This window comes from Saccoglossus kowalevskii, chromosome 4 (genome assembly GCF_978046115.1).
Source record: "Saccoglossus kowalevskii chromosome 4, keSacKowa6.1, whole genome shotgun sequence".
In the NCBI taxonomy this organism is placed as follows: domain Eukaryota; kingdom Metazoa; phylum Hemichordata; class Enteropneusta; family Harrimaniidae; genus Saccoglossus; species Saccoglossus kowalevskii.
In genome coordinates, this window is record NC_140644.1 from 1,821,225 (window position 1) to 1,841,267 (window position 20,043).

General features: G+C 33.7%; 1 protein-coding gene across 1 annotated transcript; it reads right to left on the reverse strand.

Annotated features, from left to right (window-relative positions):
- Window positions 1–834: 834 nt before the first annotated feature.
- On the reverse strand, window positions 835–20,043 carry LOC100373427 (motile sperm domain-containing protein 2-like). The gene is made up of 16 exons (XM_002737786.3): window positions 19,976–20,043; window positions 19,217–19,271; window positions 18,259–18,420; window positions 16,852–16,938; window positions 16,236–16,393; window positions 14,267–14,327; window positions 14,072–14,110; window positions 13,579–13,703; window positions 11,067–11,258; window positions 10,242–10,340; window positions 9,237–9,325; window positions 4,668–4,767; window positions 4,342–4,438; window positions 3,455–3,584; window positions 2,916–3,021; window positions 835–2,237 (listed from the first exon to the last, which is right to left on the reverse strand). Exons 1-16 carry the CDS (start codon window positions 19,988–19,990, stop codon window positions 1,998–2,000), a joined length of 1,755 nt encoding a protein of 584 aa, XP_002737832.1. The 5' UTR covers window positions 19,991–20,043; the 3' UTR covers window positions 835–1,997.

Consider the following 20,043-nt stretch of genomic DNA (forward strand, 5'->3'; position numbering starts at 1 on the left):
ATGATGACCACCATCATTCAATATGGGTTCCATTCATTGTATGCAAGTTTGTTTACAGGAACAGATGTGCACATGTTTAAATTTCACACAAACAATGTATTTTACACATGTTGTATACAAGTTCCTGCATTGAACAGGAAATGGTGATGACTGTCACACTTTTACATAATATTTATACTTCAGTCAGCTTTTCTTGTGAAATTCTGATACTTTGATGGGGAACTTTACAATGAAAATAAACATTGTTAGCAGATTTCAGAATGCAAATCATATTTCATAGCAATATATCTGCTCGGAGTCCCCGTGGGGGGGTGTATGGATATTTTGAATCGAGTCTATGCAAATTTGGGTAGCAGCCTCCAGTCTGTTCAAATTCTTGTATGGTTTCAGTAAGTTTTTTTTTAACTCTTTGACATCTACCCATGTCACAAACATTTCACAAAATCAATCTGCATATTTGTTTTTAATATTTTTTTATCAGAACCTATAGACATTGTGGAATTATGTCTATTTGATCCAAGCCTGGTTTCCTTCCTATTTTTAGGTCCTTCAACCCTCTCCACACGAGTCTGCAATGTTGTCTTGATTTTGCTCTTACAATCAGTGGGTGATGTTGATTGGTTAAATATAGTATGCTAATATCCCAAACAGTAGATGACAGTTGTACTCCACTTACATTGTATCAACTTATAGTTGCCACAGGTGTGACTGTTCCTTCTTTCATCACATATGGTTAATGAGCAAATTTGAGACAATGTTTCCAAACCAGTATGAAGAAGACCTACGAAATAATCCATAATTAAGTGTACAAAATGACAGCGATCAACGAATAAATGTTATGCAGTTTCTCACTTTAGTACAATTTTATACAAGAACAAAAATATAGGAATAATCAACCATTAAATTCTGGAGTTGTCAATGCGAGTTGTAGCAATAAAGACAAATAAACTTTGTTCATAAATTTTGACATCTCACTTTAATTTTTGGTCATAAGACACTATTGTAGGGTGTCTGGTCAAAACTTTCTATTCTGTATATAAATTGTTTACTTTTATTATATACATTTATTGTATTTTCAACTAAGATCCCACTTCGGGATACGGTTTCAATAAAGATTATTATTATTACATGAATGCCCATGTTTATATTTATGTAACTGTTGTTTACACTTCATTGACTTGAAATACACACAAGTGGATCTGTTGAGCCATTTGACTCCCATTATCAACAATTGTTACAACACTAAAGCTGTAATTCAAAAGCAGCAAGGAGTATCATATTCCAAATTACATGCCTATAATTTTAGAAATATTTGCAGCAATATTTTGGCAGGAAATAATGTTGCTATTAAACTCTGTGATAAAACAGAAAAAAAAAATTGCCATCAAAATCATGCATTGATTTCATGAAAATTTATAGTTAACACAAAAGTGTATTTAACTTTGTGTCAAGCAGATAAGAGGTAGTAGGATTGGCGTGAATATAGAATACTGAACAACGTGTCATTGCCACTAAACTCAACTGTATATTCTTGGTATACATTTTGTTGAACCCAATCTAATTACAGTGAATGCATGAATTATTCACTGGTTTTTAATTTTACTATTTCTGTTGATAAGAGAAATCCACTAAAATAAATCCATGTATACATACAAAATAACAATAGAACTCATTGTAACCCAGTGAAATTGCTCAAAACATCAAAATAGTAAAAATAAATGGTTTTACAGTACTTCATGAATAATAAATTTGGACATTTTTATATGATAGTGATACAATTATATTTCGCATTTACGAATATAATTCAGTAAATAAACTGAACATTATCATAGAAGAGAATGGCCACACATGGCCTCAAAATAAACCTTTCTATATTTGGTTCATTTTGCAGCTTTTCAGCACATACCGTAAAACACATTGGAATCGGGTGTAATTGCAGAAAATTATTTAGTGTTTATAATGTTCAATGTAATGGTAAGTTCTCATGACAGACATTGTCATGGTCCACTAAGTCCCATTGTCACAGTTGGATCAGACATGATATTCTCAGTGTGTGTGGTTGATGTTCCTTGGCTCTGACATCGTCTGCCGTCTGGCACCGTACCAGAATATCGTAAATAGTAGTAAATTGCACACATGAAGAGAATAAAACCAGACACAAAGAAAAACTTGAGTAGTTTAAGTATACTTGATAAGCTCTCTTTAATTCTCTCGTTATGGTCTACAAGTTTTTCCAGCTGAAAAGAATTAAACAAGGTCATTCATTAACTCATTAGAGGTATGAATCATAATACTTGCTTAGGTGTCAATCATCATGCAGCACTCATTCAAATTTCATTAAAACTAACAATGTATGTTACACATGTTGTAGACATCGTATGGGAGCCATATCGAACATGATGTGGTGCAATGACTATGGCACTGTCATTGGGACAACATTTTCCAAATTTTCTATAATTTCTGTTTTAATTTTAAACCAAATAGATTTTCATGTTGTATGCAGGTCCGGATTAAGTTTTTGGAAAGAATAAGAAAAACTTTTTGTGGGTTTATTTTGTGAGAGGAGTAAAATGGTTAGAGGAGAAATTATATTAATACTTTGATATTTACGTGGCGATGATATACAAGGTAAATTTCAATGGTTAAGTGAATCAAAGCATATTGAAAAGAAGACATTAGTTCACTGTCTGTCATACTTGGTGATGGATACCATTATGCATATATTTATGATATGTTGATATTCCATAAAAATAAATAAGTAGTCTGGATAAAACAGTAAACTAAGACTTGATCGCTGCGATAACCAGCTGGTCACCTTGTTAGCAAGCACCATATCATCTCTATCAAATGAACACTATTCTAAGTCAGGTGTCTATTTAACGATTTACTTTACAAAAATAAAAGATTTTATTCACCTTCGAGGAAAGTTTTGTCACTTGTTGCTGTAAAGTCTCAACCTCTGTTTGTTTTTTCATGGCTATTTTATTGTCTATGGGCACCACTCGAAAAGAACAACGCAACCTGTATGGAAGAATGAAGAGGAAAAAAATCAAGCCCTCTAGTTGTGAATTGCTGTAAACTTGCACATGTGATATTGTGCTTACTGGTGTACCAATCAATGTGACAATAAGAGTCCCTTTTACCAAATATCAACAGGCGGACAATGCCCAATGAAAAAGGCAGGCATTGTGCTTGCACCCTAGTCTTAGTACTTCCGGAAAAGTGGTGAAAGAATAGATGGTGGCAAGGAGGCGCCCTCTAGTGATAAATTACTGTTTAGAATAGATGCGTAAAAATAAGGTGCCCTCTAGTGGCGAGTTGTTATTCTGAATAGATGGATGAAAGGAAATCCATTCTAAATATAGAGTAAAATATCCTGTAATTAAATAGATTAGTAGTGTAACCTGGTAAGTCATGTGACAAAGACATGTTATTCTTCAATATTCTGGATTACCTGTGTTCTACCATACTTGAAGATGGTATTTTTTTCCATAGTGACTGCAATTCACTTTGTGTTTTTGGAGAGTTCTGTACTTGAGTTGATAAAATTAAAAACTTTTCTCTACGAACCGTATACTCATGACCTGTGAAAAACAAAAGAGCATTAATTACGTCATGATGCATGATGCCACAGTGACATGTGAAACCTTTATTGATATTTACATAATGTGCTGTATAGAAGGTTATTACAATATGTTTCCTTGCAATGTTTGTGCAACCTAAAACCCAGTGAAATTGCTCAAAAGATAAATAAATGGTTTTACATAAAATGTTGATACATTGTAATATTGTAACTTTGGGAGATACAATGACAGATACATAATAATAACTAATACTCCTTCTTGCATTTCCTTGGGTATTGCATGCATTTAGCTTCTTGAATAGTAGCAAACATCATCTTACAAACATCAATAATGTTATATTTGTATTGTAGTAAACAAGTCATGATGTCACCAGTATCACCTCATTGTCTACCATTGATGGATGGTAATTTGTCTCACTCCACCCTACTAATATTCTACTAAAATTCGATACTAATATGTTGCTTAGATGCACACTACTGTACATTCTATTTCTATGGACTGTGCACAAACTGCTGTGAAAAGCTGAAGTCAACACAAACTCAACTTTGAAGTAATCCTGAACAACCAAATTGATATGTATTACACATGTAGGGGTAATCTTGTTACACTGTTCAGGAGAGTCTCAACAACTAGCCCAAAATATCATTTCCTGAAAGTTTTCAGTTATATTGATGGTTGCCAGGTAGTGAAAATGCCCGGATGGCTGCCCCAAGAGTAGACTGAACATTATCAAACTATGTGTGTGTGTGTGTTTTACCTGACTGAAGACTGACATGCACATCATTAGATTTTCCAGGTGCTATAGTGCCTGCACTGGGTTTCACTCGGAATACCTCAGGGGCTGTCGTCTTCACCTGAAAACAATCTCAGCAATTAGAATCAATAATATAATCTGTATGGGAGTTTTATTTCATGGAGAAATTACGAGTGTGTGAAAAACATGTTTGAAATAAATTGACAATACTTTACATTAATTAATTAAGGTACACAAATATTTCAACAATCATTCTGTCTCTGTTACTGAGACTGAGATTTTACACTATTTGCAGTCGACTTATTCAACTATGTTGAGTTTATACAAACCTTGAATGCAACAAGTCCTTGTGTGTTATTACATAAAGATATAACAGAGTGGGCTTCCTTGTTGTGTTCGGTAGCAATGAACTCTAAATCTTCTGCAGGGCTGTGATCAAGAAATCAAATATAAACAAATCATGAAAGCATGAAATTTATTAAATATTTATAATTAATTAATACAGATGACCCTCATGGTTCGTTCAAATCTTAAGATGAAAGTTTCATTGGCTATAGAAGATATTTGGTTAAGTCTATTACCCGGGAGACGTTATGGGATTCCTTCAATTATTGGTTGATTTAATACTCAGTATGTTACAAATATTGTATATGTGCCATGTGCAGCTGTTTAGACAAGTTTGTAAGTTGACATCTAAACATTTATCCATTAACTTATCCTATGTATGAATTGATAAAATACACATTATTTGTAATCAAATGTCAGTAAGAAACATCAAATATTGGAAAACCATATCTTTGATTTGCACCAATTTACTAGCATGCACACAAAAGATACTATATACATGCAGAATGCAAAGGCTGGGACATTGTTATTCAGCAGGTTGTATTCAACCGTATTTTGAAATTGATAAAACATTAATAATAAATATTTTATACATGTATATTAAACAAGCCATGCATGGCACAGTCCCTGTTAGTTATCAAATTTAAGATATAAAGTTTTGTTTATAGTAATATAGCTGGAATATAAACATGTCAGGATCTGATCGTCAAACAAGTATCGAGAGATATTGCTCTGGAACAGCATTAATTAAAACAAAATCAGCCATTTTGAATACATCATGGTTACTAAAAGAGACGGTTAGGAAATGCTTTTGTTAAAAGGTGTGAATCTGCCTAATCCCTCAAGGATGCGTGTCGCGCTGTGTACGCCATTGCTTGAGATTTCAAGGCCCACCATTTTGTTTGACTTGATGTCCCGCGAATTTGAAATTTTCAGCTTGTTTTTGATATAATATCCATGTTTAGTGCTCAAGCTCTACGAAAAAATACACGTACATTTCGAATGAGTACTCTTTGTGACTGTGATAACATTCTGAATCGAGAATCGTCATTTATCGTTTTCACTGGGTCGCGGAAGAAAAAGTGACAAAAATTCTAACCCCTAAGTCATTATTTTAAAATACATTATATTATAAAAAATACAACCAAATGAATTTTTAGTATACTACTGTGTGTACTTATGACGGTTGTATGCGATTTAGGGGCTTATTAGAGTACATTTTGCTTTCGCGTCACTGTATCCGCCATTTTGTTTAAAGTCTTAACACTTTTTTTGTAGACGCCGTAGAAATCGTTTAAAAGGTATTCAACATTTTCCGCCAGTTTCATAAAATGCCTGTTGAATTGTTCTTGTCTGTCCTTGTTTCAATTTTTTGTCAAATTTTTCATGTTGCAATATTCAGCGTGCCGTTATATGCGGTTTTAGTCAACGTTACAATTTTTTAACATATTGAACTGTCGGTACAACTTTCTAGCAGTCTCTTCGCCAAATCAATTTTTCAAACCCTTTTTAACCGTTCTTAATTTCATTGGAACTGCCTGTTGTTGCATATTTGGTCTGCTTACATGCATTTTGTTGAGCATGGGCGGGTTATCTTATCGCATATTTTGTTTATTTCCAACAAAATGTATGTGGTATCATTGCTCATGGCTGAAAAATAAACACTTGTATGGTTTCTTTGACGTCTTTTTTTCTGATCATGTTTTGTTGGTTTTTTTATTTCAGTTTTCTGTTGATCTTGCTCTTTAGAAACGAAAATGCCATACACGACAGGCAAATGTGTAATGAGTTCAAACTGAGCGACAGGTTTTGTCAGGATTCACTGGAACAACTTACATTTAGTATTACTGAAAGTATCGACACAGACACAATAAAATGGCGTGCAGTTGTTGAACTCATAAAAAATGATGTAATATTTTATGTTAATGATTTATCACAGATTAGTACGTCTTTTGTTTAAAATGTTTACCCGCGACACGCATCCAATTAAAAGAACATGGTTTGTTTCCTAACCGTCTTTTTTAGTAACCGTGAATACATGTATAATGAATATATAAAATTTGAACATAGTCAGTCAAAGCATGTCAGAGATATGGCTCTAGAAGCCTATTCATTAAAACAAAATGGCCACTAGTCAGTCATTCTGAATCTGATCTAAAAAATAAAATAACGTGCATCAGGAACCCATAATGTTTAATGTATGTACCAAGTTTGAACAAAATTCATTCATAAATGACAGAAATGCTTGATATTTGATGATTTTTTAGCACAAAAATGACCACTATTCAACAATTTTTAATAGGATGACATGATGTATAATGAATATTTAAAATTTGAACAGCAAGTCAGAGATATGACACTAGAACCACATTCATTAACACAAAATCAGGATTTTTTAGGGGTGGGCGCTTACCCGAGCACCCCCCTTGGAAAAGAGTGCAACTGATAATTTTAATTCACCTAGTGACAGATGGAGGGGGATATTACGTCTTTGAAAGTTTGAGGGAAAATATAATTACGAAATTAGGTGCATCGTCATTGACTCTTACACTGAAGAAACAGAAATGGTCAAATATGCACATTTTATTACAATATTAATTACGTACCACCCAAATTTACGAGATTAAAAATATTTGAGTCTGTTGGAACACAAAGTCCAAATCTTCATCATTATCCCCACTGACGAATGTGTCGGATCGTACGCAAACTCCCGATGTAAAGCACTTTCCGCCATGATGTATTTGCATTTGACCTGCATCAACGTTCTGACCTAATGAGTCAAGTCTGTTATTATCCAATCAAAATGCTGTGTAGTACTGAAGCAATTCTTCAGACATTCTCAAAGACACTTGGGTAACGCAATGCGGAAGTGAATAATCGATGTCAAAGTACGATCTGTTGGAATTAATTTCGGCGAATAAACGACATGGTTTTTTTTAAAAAATGGCAACAAGCAATTTTTATTCGTAAACTGAATATGGCATGAAATATTTACCGCATTTCACTTTTATTAACAGGTCGAAGCATTAGTTTATGCACGGTTACCATGGTCTACACATTCACAACATATTCACAGCGGTCGATATCCTGACTGTATCATGATATAAAAACGACTACCAGTATTCGTTAAGCAATGATCAAAGACCAAGTTTTAAATTAGTGGCATTTTGAAGGGGTGGGCGCTTTGCCGAATGTGACCCCAAATATAAAAATTATGCAAAAGTAGGGGGTGGGCGCTTCACCGGGCATGGGCGCTAACGCGGTCGAGTACGGTACCAAGTTTGAACAAAATCCATCTGTAAACAGCAGAGAAATGCTTGATTTTGATGATTTTTCAGTACAAAAATGACCGCCATTCGGCCATCTGGAATCAGATCGTGGAACAAATTGATGTACATATGTATAATATTATGTTTGATGCATGTGTGAAGTTTGATTGTGATTGGTCCAGGCATGTCTAAGATGCACAAGGGTCAAAACATAAGTCCCCGTTTTCAGACTGCGTTCGAACAGGGACTAAAAAATACATTCATGCCTTCATTGTATTCACTGTAACACCATCTGCCTTGCATCATGTTACTAAATAAAATGACAATACCATGACAAAATCCAGACAGGTACTGTTCCAATGGTTACCATGACAAAATCCAGACAGGTACTGTCCCAATGGTTACCATGACAAAATCCACACAGACACTTTCCCAATGGTTACCATGACAAAATCCACACAGACACTGTCCCAATGGTTACCATGACAAAATCTACACAGACACTGTCCCAATGGTTACCATGACAAAATCCACACAGACACTGTCCCAATGGTTACCATGAAAAAAACCACAGACACTGTCCCAATGGTTACCATGACAAAATCCACACAGACACTGTCCCAATGGTTACCATGACAAAATCCACACAGACACTGTCCCAATGGTTACCATGACAAAATCCACACAGACACTGTCCCAATGGTTACCATGACAAAATCCACACAGACACTGTCCCAATGGTTACCATGACAAAATCTACACAGACACTGTCCCAATGGTTACCATGACAAAATCCACACAGACACTGTCCCAATGGTTACCATGACAAAATCCACACAGACACTGTCCCAATGATTACCATGACAAAATCCACACAGACACTGTCCCAATGGTTACCATGACAAAATCCACACAGACACTGACCCAATGGTTACCATGACAACATCCACACAGACACTGTCCCAATGGTTACCATGACAACATCCACACAGACACTGTCCCAATGGTTACCATGACAAAATCCACACAGACACTGTCCCAATGGTTACCATGAAAAAAACCACAGACACTGTCCCAATGGTTACCATGACAAAATCTTTGCATCTAATTTTCAAATTTATTATACTACAAATTGATTTAATTTTTGTGAAATTTTCATGAATCTGTGAAAATTGATAAATGGTACATGTATAGCAGTGAAAATTTCTCTGAGGTTCTAGAAGTGAAAATAAATGGTTTACATTATATGCATCGCCTATAAAAGAGGGTGGATCATGCATTTACCTTATCGTAAGATGTGCCCCCTTAGCACTGTCACCAACTCTTTTAGATCGCCTGGTTTTCAAAGGACTGGCAATATGGTGATTTAAGGCCTGCAAAAAAAATACCATAACATGTGGAACAATTGGTGATTATCCAGTTATCACATTGTCATCAGAAAATCACTTTCGTTATAGGAAAATCAAAAATGAAAACTGGTCACATTGTTCAATAAAATATTATCATAGTACCTACAGTTCCCATGAAGAAATAAAGTTTTTAAAAAATAGTGTTAGCAGATACACATGTATTTGAAAAGCCAGTCCTATCAAAAACTACTCAGGTTTATTTGCTGACTTTAGATTTCAAACTTGTTTTTGTGTGGACAAATAATTATTCAAACCACCAAAGCTTATTAACTTCATGGAGGCATCAAAGACCATTGCCTTGATGACCAATTAGTATGCCTTGGTGCTCTTTGAGATTCTCTCTATAAATCTTGTGTGCCCTGAAATTGGGTGTCTTTTCAACTCCAAAGTTCAAGCTTTGAGACCTCTGATATTACAATGTATTATGTCTGATATTAAGAGCTTCAGTGATAGGCATGTATAGGTGGACATCTAGTAGACAATCCAGGTCATTCGCTAGTTCTAGTTTTATGTCAAATTATGTACGTTGTATTAAGGAAAGAAGATTGGCCTTATCCAATGTAACCTAAAGACTGATACAAAATCACTTACCAAGATAGCTTTCCTAGTCAGTGAGAAAGTAGAGAGGTGTTTGGTACCTTTTCACCACCAGATTTCCTTGTCCAAATTTGTCTGCACTTTTTTGCTAATATGCTTCAATATTTCTGTAAGTAAACCCTAATTTTTGAGCCAATAGAAAAAATTTGAGTCAATTTCCAGTTTTTACTGAAAAAAATTGGCTATTTTTGTCCCAATCTTCTGAAGGACTATTTTGTGAATTTGTGATGAAAGAGGGAACTGGTGGTAAAAAGGTTAATGCTAAATACAAACGTATACTCACTTCTTTAGTGTTAGAAGGTGAAGAAGATAAGACTTCTATATTATCAGCACTTTGACTTTTCACTATTGGTGGCCTCTCAGAATCCTCAGCAAAATGAACCTGAAATAGTTTTACCATGTCAAGTACATGTGATGGCAGTAGAATACATGCTACCATGAAAAAAAATGTTTTAATTAAACTTTGATGAATAGTATTATTGGCACATAGCTCATACACTGTGAAGTACTTTATTTCAGCAAGAATTAAATTACCCTAAAAGGATTTTTTGCACGTTTTGTATGCTGTTTATTTTCACTGATGAGTTGAATATATAATCATAGAGAAAAAGGTATATTCGTTAAATTTTATTTTCACTGAATCATCCTTTCAATTAAAATAGCCAAAATTTATTCCAAGCAAACATTTTACAGTACGAAATTTTCTCTGTCAGCATGCACTTACATACAATTTCTATGCTTAAATAAGTCATACCAATATTTTAGACAACGAAGATGATTTGGGGTTATATGCACTTCTAATATAGCAAATACAATATCAGGAATCTCTGGGGACAAATTGTGGCTGCTTAGAGAGTATACTAAAACAACTTTACTTCTCTCTGCAAACTGAGAAATTTTCTCAGCCCCACCTGCTATATATAGGCTTGATTCAATATTGACCACATGGTCTTTTAGGATTTCAGTAGAAAACAACGGACAAATCCAAATTGTACACAATGCGAGAATTACGCAAATACCTCTTTCCCATGCATGTATTCTGATATAATATATCTGTCACTAGTTTTTCTATTCTACAATGATTCTAGCATATATGATTACCACTCACCCTTCTCCTGACTGTCATCTCACCATTCATTCCACTCTCATTTCCTATGTGTGCTTCTGTAATTTTATTGGATATAACCGTTGTCTCTCCATCTTCTGTAGACTCTATTTCAGTTTCATCTTCATCAAATATTTCCATCATCTCTTGGTATTCTTTGGGTGGTGTGGGTACATACTTCCATTCAAATGTATCCTTCAATGACATTCACATACATATATTAGTAAGCTGCATAGTTATTATATTCATGCCTTCATGATCAGTTCAACACATGTATGAAAAACACATTACACATTTCCAACACATAAACCCAATATACCAGCATTATATGCTTATTATAGTAAAGACTTCACTATCAACAAGCCATAAGTTAATATCTTATTGAGAGATATTGGTCAAGAACATCATTAATTAAAACAAAATGGCCACCAGTCGGCCACTTTGAATCAGATCCTAGACCAATACATCTGTATATCTATGACATGATGTATAATGATTATATAAAATTTTAACATAATCAGTCGATCAAACATGTCAGATATATGGTAATAGAACCACACTCATTAAAGCAAAATTGACGCCAGCTGGCCATTTTTAATCTGATCTGAAAAATAAAAAGACAAGCATCAAGGTCCCATAATGTCCAATGTGTGTACCAAGTTTGAACAAAATCCATTTGTAAACAGCGAAGAAATGCTTGATTTTGATGTACAAAAATGGCCGCCATTCGGCCATTTAGAATCAGATCGTGAAACAAATTGATGTGCATATGTATAATATTATGTATAATGTATGTGTGAAGTTTGAATGTAAGCGGTCAAGGCATGAACAAGATACAGGTTCAGACACATACATGCATGCACAGATGCACGCACAGAGGTCAATCCATAAGTCTCCATTTTCGGACTGCGTTCGAACAGGGACTAACAAACTAATTGTGTTTCCCCTGTAGAGTTAATTATAACAAGGTTACAGTGTACATGTTTGGAATGAAAACATTTCTATGCAGTCAAATAAATCGTAACTCCATCCATACGTATCACTGATGTATCATGTATTCGTTTAACCAGTTGTTCATGATTGTGACCATCACCTATTTAGTTTGACTGGATTTTCTTAACCAATGATGTTGCTGATAGTCTCAGAGATTAAATTTCATACATGTATATTGAATAAAAAGGTTTCCTGCCATTGGGTAACTTTAACTTCAAACCCACCTAGTTCCACTCAACCAATCAGAATGCTCCATTGCATACCGTATATACAGTAAATCTCCCGACTCTGAGTCAAATCTCTTTGTGCTCATAAATTGTCCTATGACTTTTTATACCGATCACTTGACATCAAAGCTGAAACACTGACCAAGTTGTACTATGCAAAGCAGAAACCATAAAAGATTGATTCAAACTCAGCACTCGCTCAACAGGCAATGTGATAGATATACTGCCCATTGGCTATCTGGAACAATGGTGTTAGTCACTGGCTTTCAGACTGTATGTTTTAAGTTAAATCATAATTAAGTTGATCATTATGCAGATCTTGGCAGAGCTTTGTCACAAGACGTTCCACGCTGCTGAGGTGCGCATCACTCTACCATGTATTTCTGAGGGCTCTGTGCGAGCTGCTGTGGAACACCGGTCAAAGAGCCGGTGAAAATAGCTAAATTCGAGAAAACAACACAAACTCAACTTTGAAGTAATCCTAAACAATTTATATATGTTGCACACACAGGAGTAATCTTGTTACACTGTTCGAGTCTCAAAGTACCGTTTTCTGAGAGTTTTCTTCCTTTGTATTTTCACTGTGATGGTTGCCAGGCGATGTAAATACCTGAATGTCTGCCCCCCCCCCCAATATTGCCCATAAATAAATGCTTGGTGCAAACCCATGCATAGATGTTTTTTTCTTTTACAAAAAACAGCCATTCATATTGACCTTATCACCACCAGACTTACTTGCCCAAATTTTTCTGCACTTTTTTCTCATATTATTCATTAATTCTGGAAACGAACCCTAATTTTGGAGCCAACAGACAGAATTCAAGTCAATTTTCAGTTTTTACACAACAAATTTGGCTACTTTTGTTCCAGTCTTCTAAAGGAAAGTGCAGACTATAAACTGGTGGTAAAAAAGTATTAAATCAGGTCTGTTGTTTATTTTGGACACCTACATGTGTGCGCCAAGTTGATATTTGATGAGTGGTCATTGAGATGTGTATAACAAGTAAATATTGGCTTATTTATGCATAATAGGCAATTATTTTTCGTAGATTTTAAGCAGGAATCAACAAGATATGTTAATTGTACCAGATCACTGACTTACCAAGTTTTGATATTCATAGATATCAATGGGAAAGCATCATTCTGTCTAATTATCATGCAAATTAGATACTTGATATACATGGAAGTAATCCAAAACTAATCAAGTCAAGTGGTATTTATCACAATCAACTTACATTTCCTCCCATGTATGGTGGCAAGATATCAGCAAGTGTTATTTATCACAATCAACTTACATTTCCTCCCATGTATGGTGGCAAGATATCAGCTCCTACTTGTTGCTGTATAGTGCTTTTATTTCGCAAGATAACTTTCTTTCTAGCTTCCTCTGATAACCACGACTGGATTATCTTCCACGCAGCTGTCAATCATATTAGAAATAATTAACATAATCAATCAGGATTGTACATGTATATTCCTTTAAATAAAAATTATCTTTGTTACATCACTCTTAAATAGGATGAGATCACTACTGTAAAATACTTTACTTTAGGTGGAATTTATTTTCACTGAATGGACTTTTTGGTGTTTTGTTTGGAATTTATTTTCACCAATTTTTGACGAGTTGAATGTAAAATATAGAAAAAAAGGTATTTTCACTGAATTTTATTTTAACTGAATCATTCCTTCAGTGGAAATTAATTCCAAGCGAAAAAAAAAATGTATTTTACAGTACTCAACTTCAAGTTTTTATTACCCTCAAAAATTTGAATACATTATTAAACTCACCATTCAGAATCCAGGGCAATTCATACACTAGCATAACACCTAAAATACAATCAATACACATATTTCAGCTCAGAGTAACACGTTTCCTTATACATTTGAAGCATGGCGATTATTTAACAATAATTATTCCCCTTGCCATGTCTGTGGGGAAGTACAAACAAGTTGTAACACAGAACTACATCATTTAATTCTTACCTAACATATTGGGGTAGTAAAATTTGAAACATGTGATTATGAACTTGACCATCTCCAAATCCTGAAATGCAAACATTTGTAAAATAGATAATCAGCGTACCTCTTATTCAAGCAGGAAATTGCGTGAAATTATGAGAGATGTTGTCTCCGCCATAATTGAAATGAGAGGTTACTCGAAGAAAACGATTGAGGGCGTGATTTCATCTCCGATAGTTGGGCCCGATGCGTTTACATGATTTGAGCCATGTCAGGACTCAACCCTATCGAAGTACAACCTGAGGGTTTAGTGGAGCCAAACTTGGCCGTTGGGCTCCGATAAAATGCTGTCGTGTGAACATAGCAATTGACTACAAAGAAATAATTTCTAAAAAAACAAACAGATTTTTATGCTTTATATTGAATCAAGCTTAGTAAGAACTCCTATGTGCTGAGAGTATTGGAAATTTAAGATTTGCATTTCAAACGAGAAGCTTAGCAACTAATATTTGTCTGCTATTTGCGATGCACAACATGAAAACAGTGCGATTTACATTTATAATACATACAGAAAATAAATTTGATTTTTCATCCATGCTTTTTAGTCAAATTAATTATTTAGAGTTCCTCTGTGATAAAATCTAATTAATTCTGCTTTTTAAGATATCGTGAATAGGCTAATAATAGATAAACAATATGCATGTGTGTAACAACATTAAACTAATCACATCTGTGGACTACCTCAATGAACCATTATACAAATTAATCAATTATTATGCATAGATTTAGGTCTGTATATTGTTTCAGGGCGCACATGTACAGTTTCATTACAATGTGATGATCAATCCTAACTAAATTAGTGGAAAGCTGAAAAGTAAATTATTATGCAAATTAGGTAATTATTATAGATGTATATGAACCTAAAACTAATTAGATCATCACATTATGTTAGAGTGTATATGTAGTTGAAAATTGGCTAATTATGCAAATTAGGTAATTAATATGCACTGATTTTAACCCAAAACTAATCACTTCTGTGCATTGTCCTAGAACATCTATGTACCAGGATTCATTAAAATGGGATTAGTACTTGCGATATCAGTTTAAAAGCTGAAAATTAACTAATTATGCAAATTGGTTGATTAATATGATCACATTTTTACCCAAAAGTAATCAGGTCTCTGCATTGTTCTAGAAAATCTATGTACCAAGCAAGTTTCATTGAAAATAATGAAGTGATAGTATTTGAAATATCAAAAGCTGAAAATTGATTAATTATGCAAATTAGGTAATTAATAATACACATATCTGTCTGTGCATTGTTTTATGTATATATTTAAGTTTCATTGAAATGTGATGATAAGTACCTGAGATATCAGTGGAAAAGCAGAAAATTGATTAATCATTATGCAGGTTAATTATATGAATGGATTTTTACCCAAAGCTAATTAAATTTGTGTATTAGTCCTGGGCATCTATGTACAACGTTTCATCAAAATCCAAAGAATGGCTCTTTAGATATTGGTGGCATAGTCATGAAACAGCTAAAAATCAGCTAATTATCATGCCAATTAGGTTAATTATATGCATGGATTTTTACCCAAACTAATCAAATCTGTACATTAGTCCAGAGCATCATCTATGTACCAAGTTTCATCAAAATCCAATGAATGGCTCTTTAGAGCTTGCACACGGCACTCAAAAACCGTCTGTGTTGGCAGTGACCTGCTAGTTTAATATGAACATATGAGTAATTAACACTTCAAATCAAGTGTGTAAAAATCAAATTAGTTTTTTATGATTTAAATTCTCTTACTGTCACATGCTACTTTGTTCTCATGTTCCTTGTAAACAAAGATGTCTAAAGCTATTATAAACACTTTTAACATTGGTACAGGTTATTATCAACTGGTTAATTGTATGTATTATGCAAATTAGTTTGTATAAATTATGCTAATCCTATGCAAATTAGCACTAGATGAAATTTACATACCATATTCTGTAGTCCAGTTTGTGTTGCATCCTGAATGACAGTGACTTTTTCACCTGGATGTTCAATACTTATCTTCTCAAGCCAATACACTATTATTTTCTTGGTAAGCAGCTGTTTTTGTGCATCCCCTTTTTTAAACTTTCTTCCTAAAAACCACACTGTTGACAAGAATATGAAAGAATTTAGCAATGTCATATATACTGATTCATAAGTTAGAAACTTATGAGGTACTCATAATCCTAGTAAAAATTGTCTGAAAATAAATCATTTTAACATTTAACAAACATTTTCAGTTAATATTCTACCAATTTTTCTGTAATTTCTTTGTTAACAATGGTAATATTGTGCAATTAGCTTGATGTCTCAATAAACATTTTTGATAAAATACAGTTAATCAACTATGTGGGTTTAATTTTTGTTCAAGTTTGAATTTGCAAAGTTGCATTTCCACTTTGTATTATAAACCACCCCTTGATTATTCTGATTAACATGAAAAGTGATAAGTCTGTTGGCATGGCAACCCATCCTCAAATCCGTAGGACACAATGAAAAAAATATTCCAAAATATTCCTAGAACAAAATCACACATAATGTAACCATGCATTAATAAACTCACAGAGGTGGTTGCCACTCAGGTCTTTGCCATGTACATATAATCCACCGATTTCCCATAATTCCAAGGGAAAGCTATCTTCAGTGATATCTGTTGAAAGATGATACAAATGATAAAATATACAATGGCAGTATGCTATCCTATATACCAGTATTTCTAGAAGTCGCACATAAAATGTGACGTAGTCTTTCACATTTATAATTCAATTTATGTGTTATTTATGTAAAGCCAAAATATTCAATGCTAAAAAACTGAGGTGATTGAACTTACACAATTTTGCATATGTCACTTAAACTTTTTGTCTTAAAGGGCAGCACCACACAATGAGAGTTTTGATCTAGTCACGTTGTGCACAAAATACCGACTTTGACTTCTTAGAGTCACTCAGTGTTTTCCTACCATGCCAGGAATTGCCTAGTTTTGTTTTGTGCATGAGTGTTGATATGCACCACAATAAAAGTCATTAATTTTAGACCAACATCTGGTGCATGTGTGGCACAACAACTACTGTATCCTTTAACCATTTGAGTGCTAAAGTCAACTTGAGACACCATCCACAAAATAGTTCCATTTATAGTTTGTACCTTTTCAAATGAAATGTTGAGAAAATGTTTAAGTTTTTGATCAAAAATTAGAAGCAATGTCAAATTTTATCGTCTGTTTGGTCAAAATTTAAGATTGAATTCAGTGCAAATTACAAAAAATACACCAAAATTTAATGAAAATAAATGTGGCGCTCAAAAGGTTAAAGACCACAGTTAGATTGCTCAAAAGGTTAAAGGTTAGATTGCTCAAAAGGTTAAAGGTTAGATTGCACACAAATAAAAGTTGTTTAAAGTATTGCAGTAATAAAATCGATGTGAATAGACTTTAAAGTCACCATTACAATTACACTTTTATTTTGATTTTTCATGAAGAATTTTAAGAATTAAAACTTAAAAACAATGCTGTAATGTTCACAATTTTAATTACCCCAGTAAGATGCACAATGATCAGAAGTTTTATAAACAACAAGTTATAATCCCTAGAAAAGATTGATCTAAGCCAGATTTTTCACATACACATAGGTTTACAGTGATAACAACTGCAAAGAATTTCCTATTGTACTAACTACATGTACTACAAGATTGCATTACTATTTATATATAATTCAAAACTGTAATATACTGTGGAATACTTTATTTTTCGCTTGGAATAAATTTTCGCTATTTTCGCTGTAGGAATGATTCAGTGAAAATAAAATCCAGCTAATATACCTTTTTTCCTATATTTTACATTCAACTTGTCAAGTATCAGTGAAAATAAATTCCATACAAAACACCTAAAAAGTCTATTCAGCGAAAATTAAATCCAGCTAAAATAAAGTATTTTACAGTAGATGTGAAACAACATTTATCACGACTGACTCACCGTAAACCCCAAAGTCCTTTCTGAACTTTAAACTGCTATGAATCACTTCAAGAGCAAAATCATAGCTTCCTTTTGAATGGAGAAGAAAAAGCTTGACATAGAAGTCATCAGATCGTACTTTTTGTACATCTCTCTGATCATAGGCACCATTGGCAATATCATCTTGCGAAAAAAAAAGAAAAGTTAATATCGATATTTCCTTCACATCTCAACATAATTACTGTGTTCATCTAATTGGTTTTATTTATGCATAATTTTTCAGCAGCATTGACTGTAGCAGATGTCCAATCAACAATACATTTCATAACCGGCTGGTACATGCATTCATATCTTCTCGCTTAGACAGCTGTAATTCATTATTGTCTGGTCTCCCTGTAACTAAGATAAAACCTCTTATTCGTGTACAAAATGCAGCAGCCCGCCTTGTCACTCGTGCTCGAAAATATGACCACATTACAGACATTTTTATTAAACTTCATTGGTTACCAGTTGTACAAAGAATCAATTTCAAATTACTTTTACTAGTGTATAAATCTTTGTATGGTTTTGCCCCAAATTATCTATGTGAATTAATCGAATTTTATGTACCTAGTCGTAGTTTAAGATCTGAATCAAAGTTTCTTATTAAAACTCGTCAGGTGTGTAGTAAAAAGTCCAAGGTGTTATACAAAGACCGTGCTTTTGAAAATTTAGGTCCTAAACTTTTTAATGAATTACCTCTGTCTGTTCGTTCTAGTCCTTCAGTAGACATTTTTAAATCCAGACTGAAAACGCACTTATTTAAATGTGCTTTTAATATTTGACTGATTGTTTATTGTATCAGCGCCTTTGATCTTCATATGTTGGAATTGTTGCGCTTAATTAAATAAAGTTATTATTATTATTATTATTATTACCTCATACTCTGTCGCATTATATAAAAGATGTATTCTTCTACCTGATTTAACACTCTACTCACCGGCGTGTTTCTCTAAAAATTCATTTCTCAGTTCTTGAAACCTTGCCGTGTATGCCTAGAAGAAGTAATAAATACAAGTGGAATGATGTTACCATGGCTAAGACATTCTGATTTGACATTTTTCATTTTTGAAGTAGAGTTTCAAAAATGTAAATTTTTAAGAAGTACCTCTCAAGATTGAATGTGGTTCCAAACATGTCTAATATGACTGAAACGCCAAACTTTAAAATTTTCTCAGCTTGAATTTTTTTATTTTATCATAGTCTGGTCCTTTAAAGGGCAAGTCAGTTGGAATTTACGGTAGAATCGTGTATATAAACTGCCGCCACCATTTTTGTTTTGTTTCAACCTAAATACATGTATATTAAATAAATTTACAAAACTGCTAACTTAAATATTCGCCAGAACTCGCAATAACAATTTTGATCACGATTCAGAATATCTTTCCGACATTCCTTAATATTATACTGTTAATTCAATTAATATAAAAAAATAGAAAACAATAGAATATAGTTAACCCTCACTGGTGCTGACAAAAATATTAAAAAAGCGACAGCCTCTCCAACTCACAACAAACCATTAATTATCGTGGTTATTTTATCCGTACAAGTTATATTAGTGCTCGCTACCCAAACTATTACCAGTTGACATCATAACTGTTTCGCAGTTTGTAAAATCACCAATCGCGATAATAAAATCACCATATAATCAATGAATAAACAAGAGCAAGTAATTTGTCTGTTTACGAATATTTCTCACCTCCGTTTCCGCCATTTTACATGTTACCTATACGATATAGGTCGTCGGCAGGGGGCGCTCATTTAATT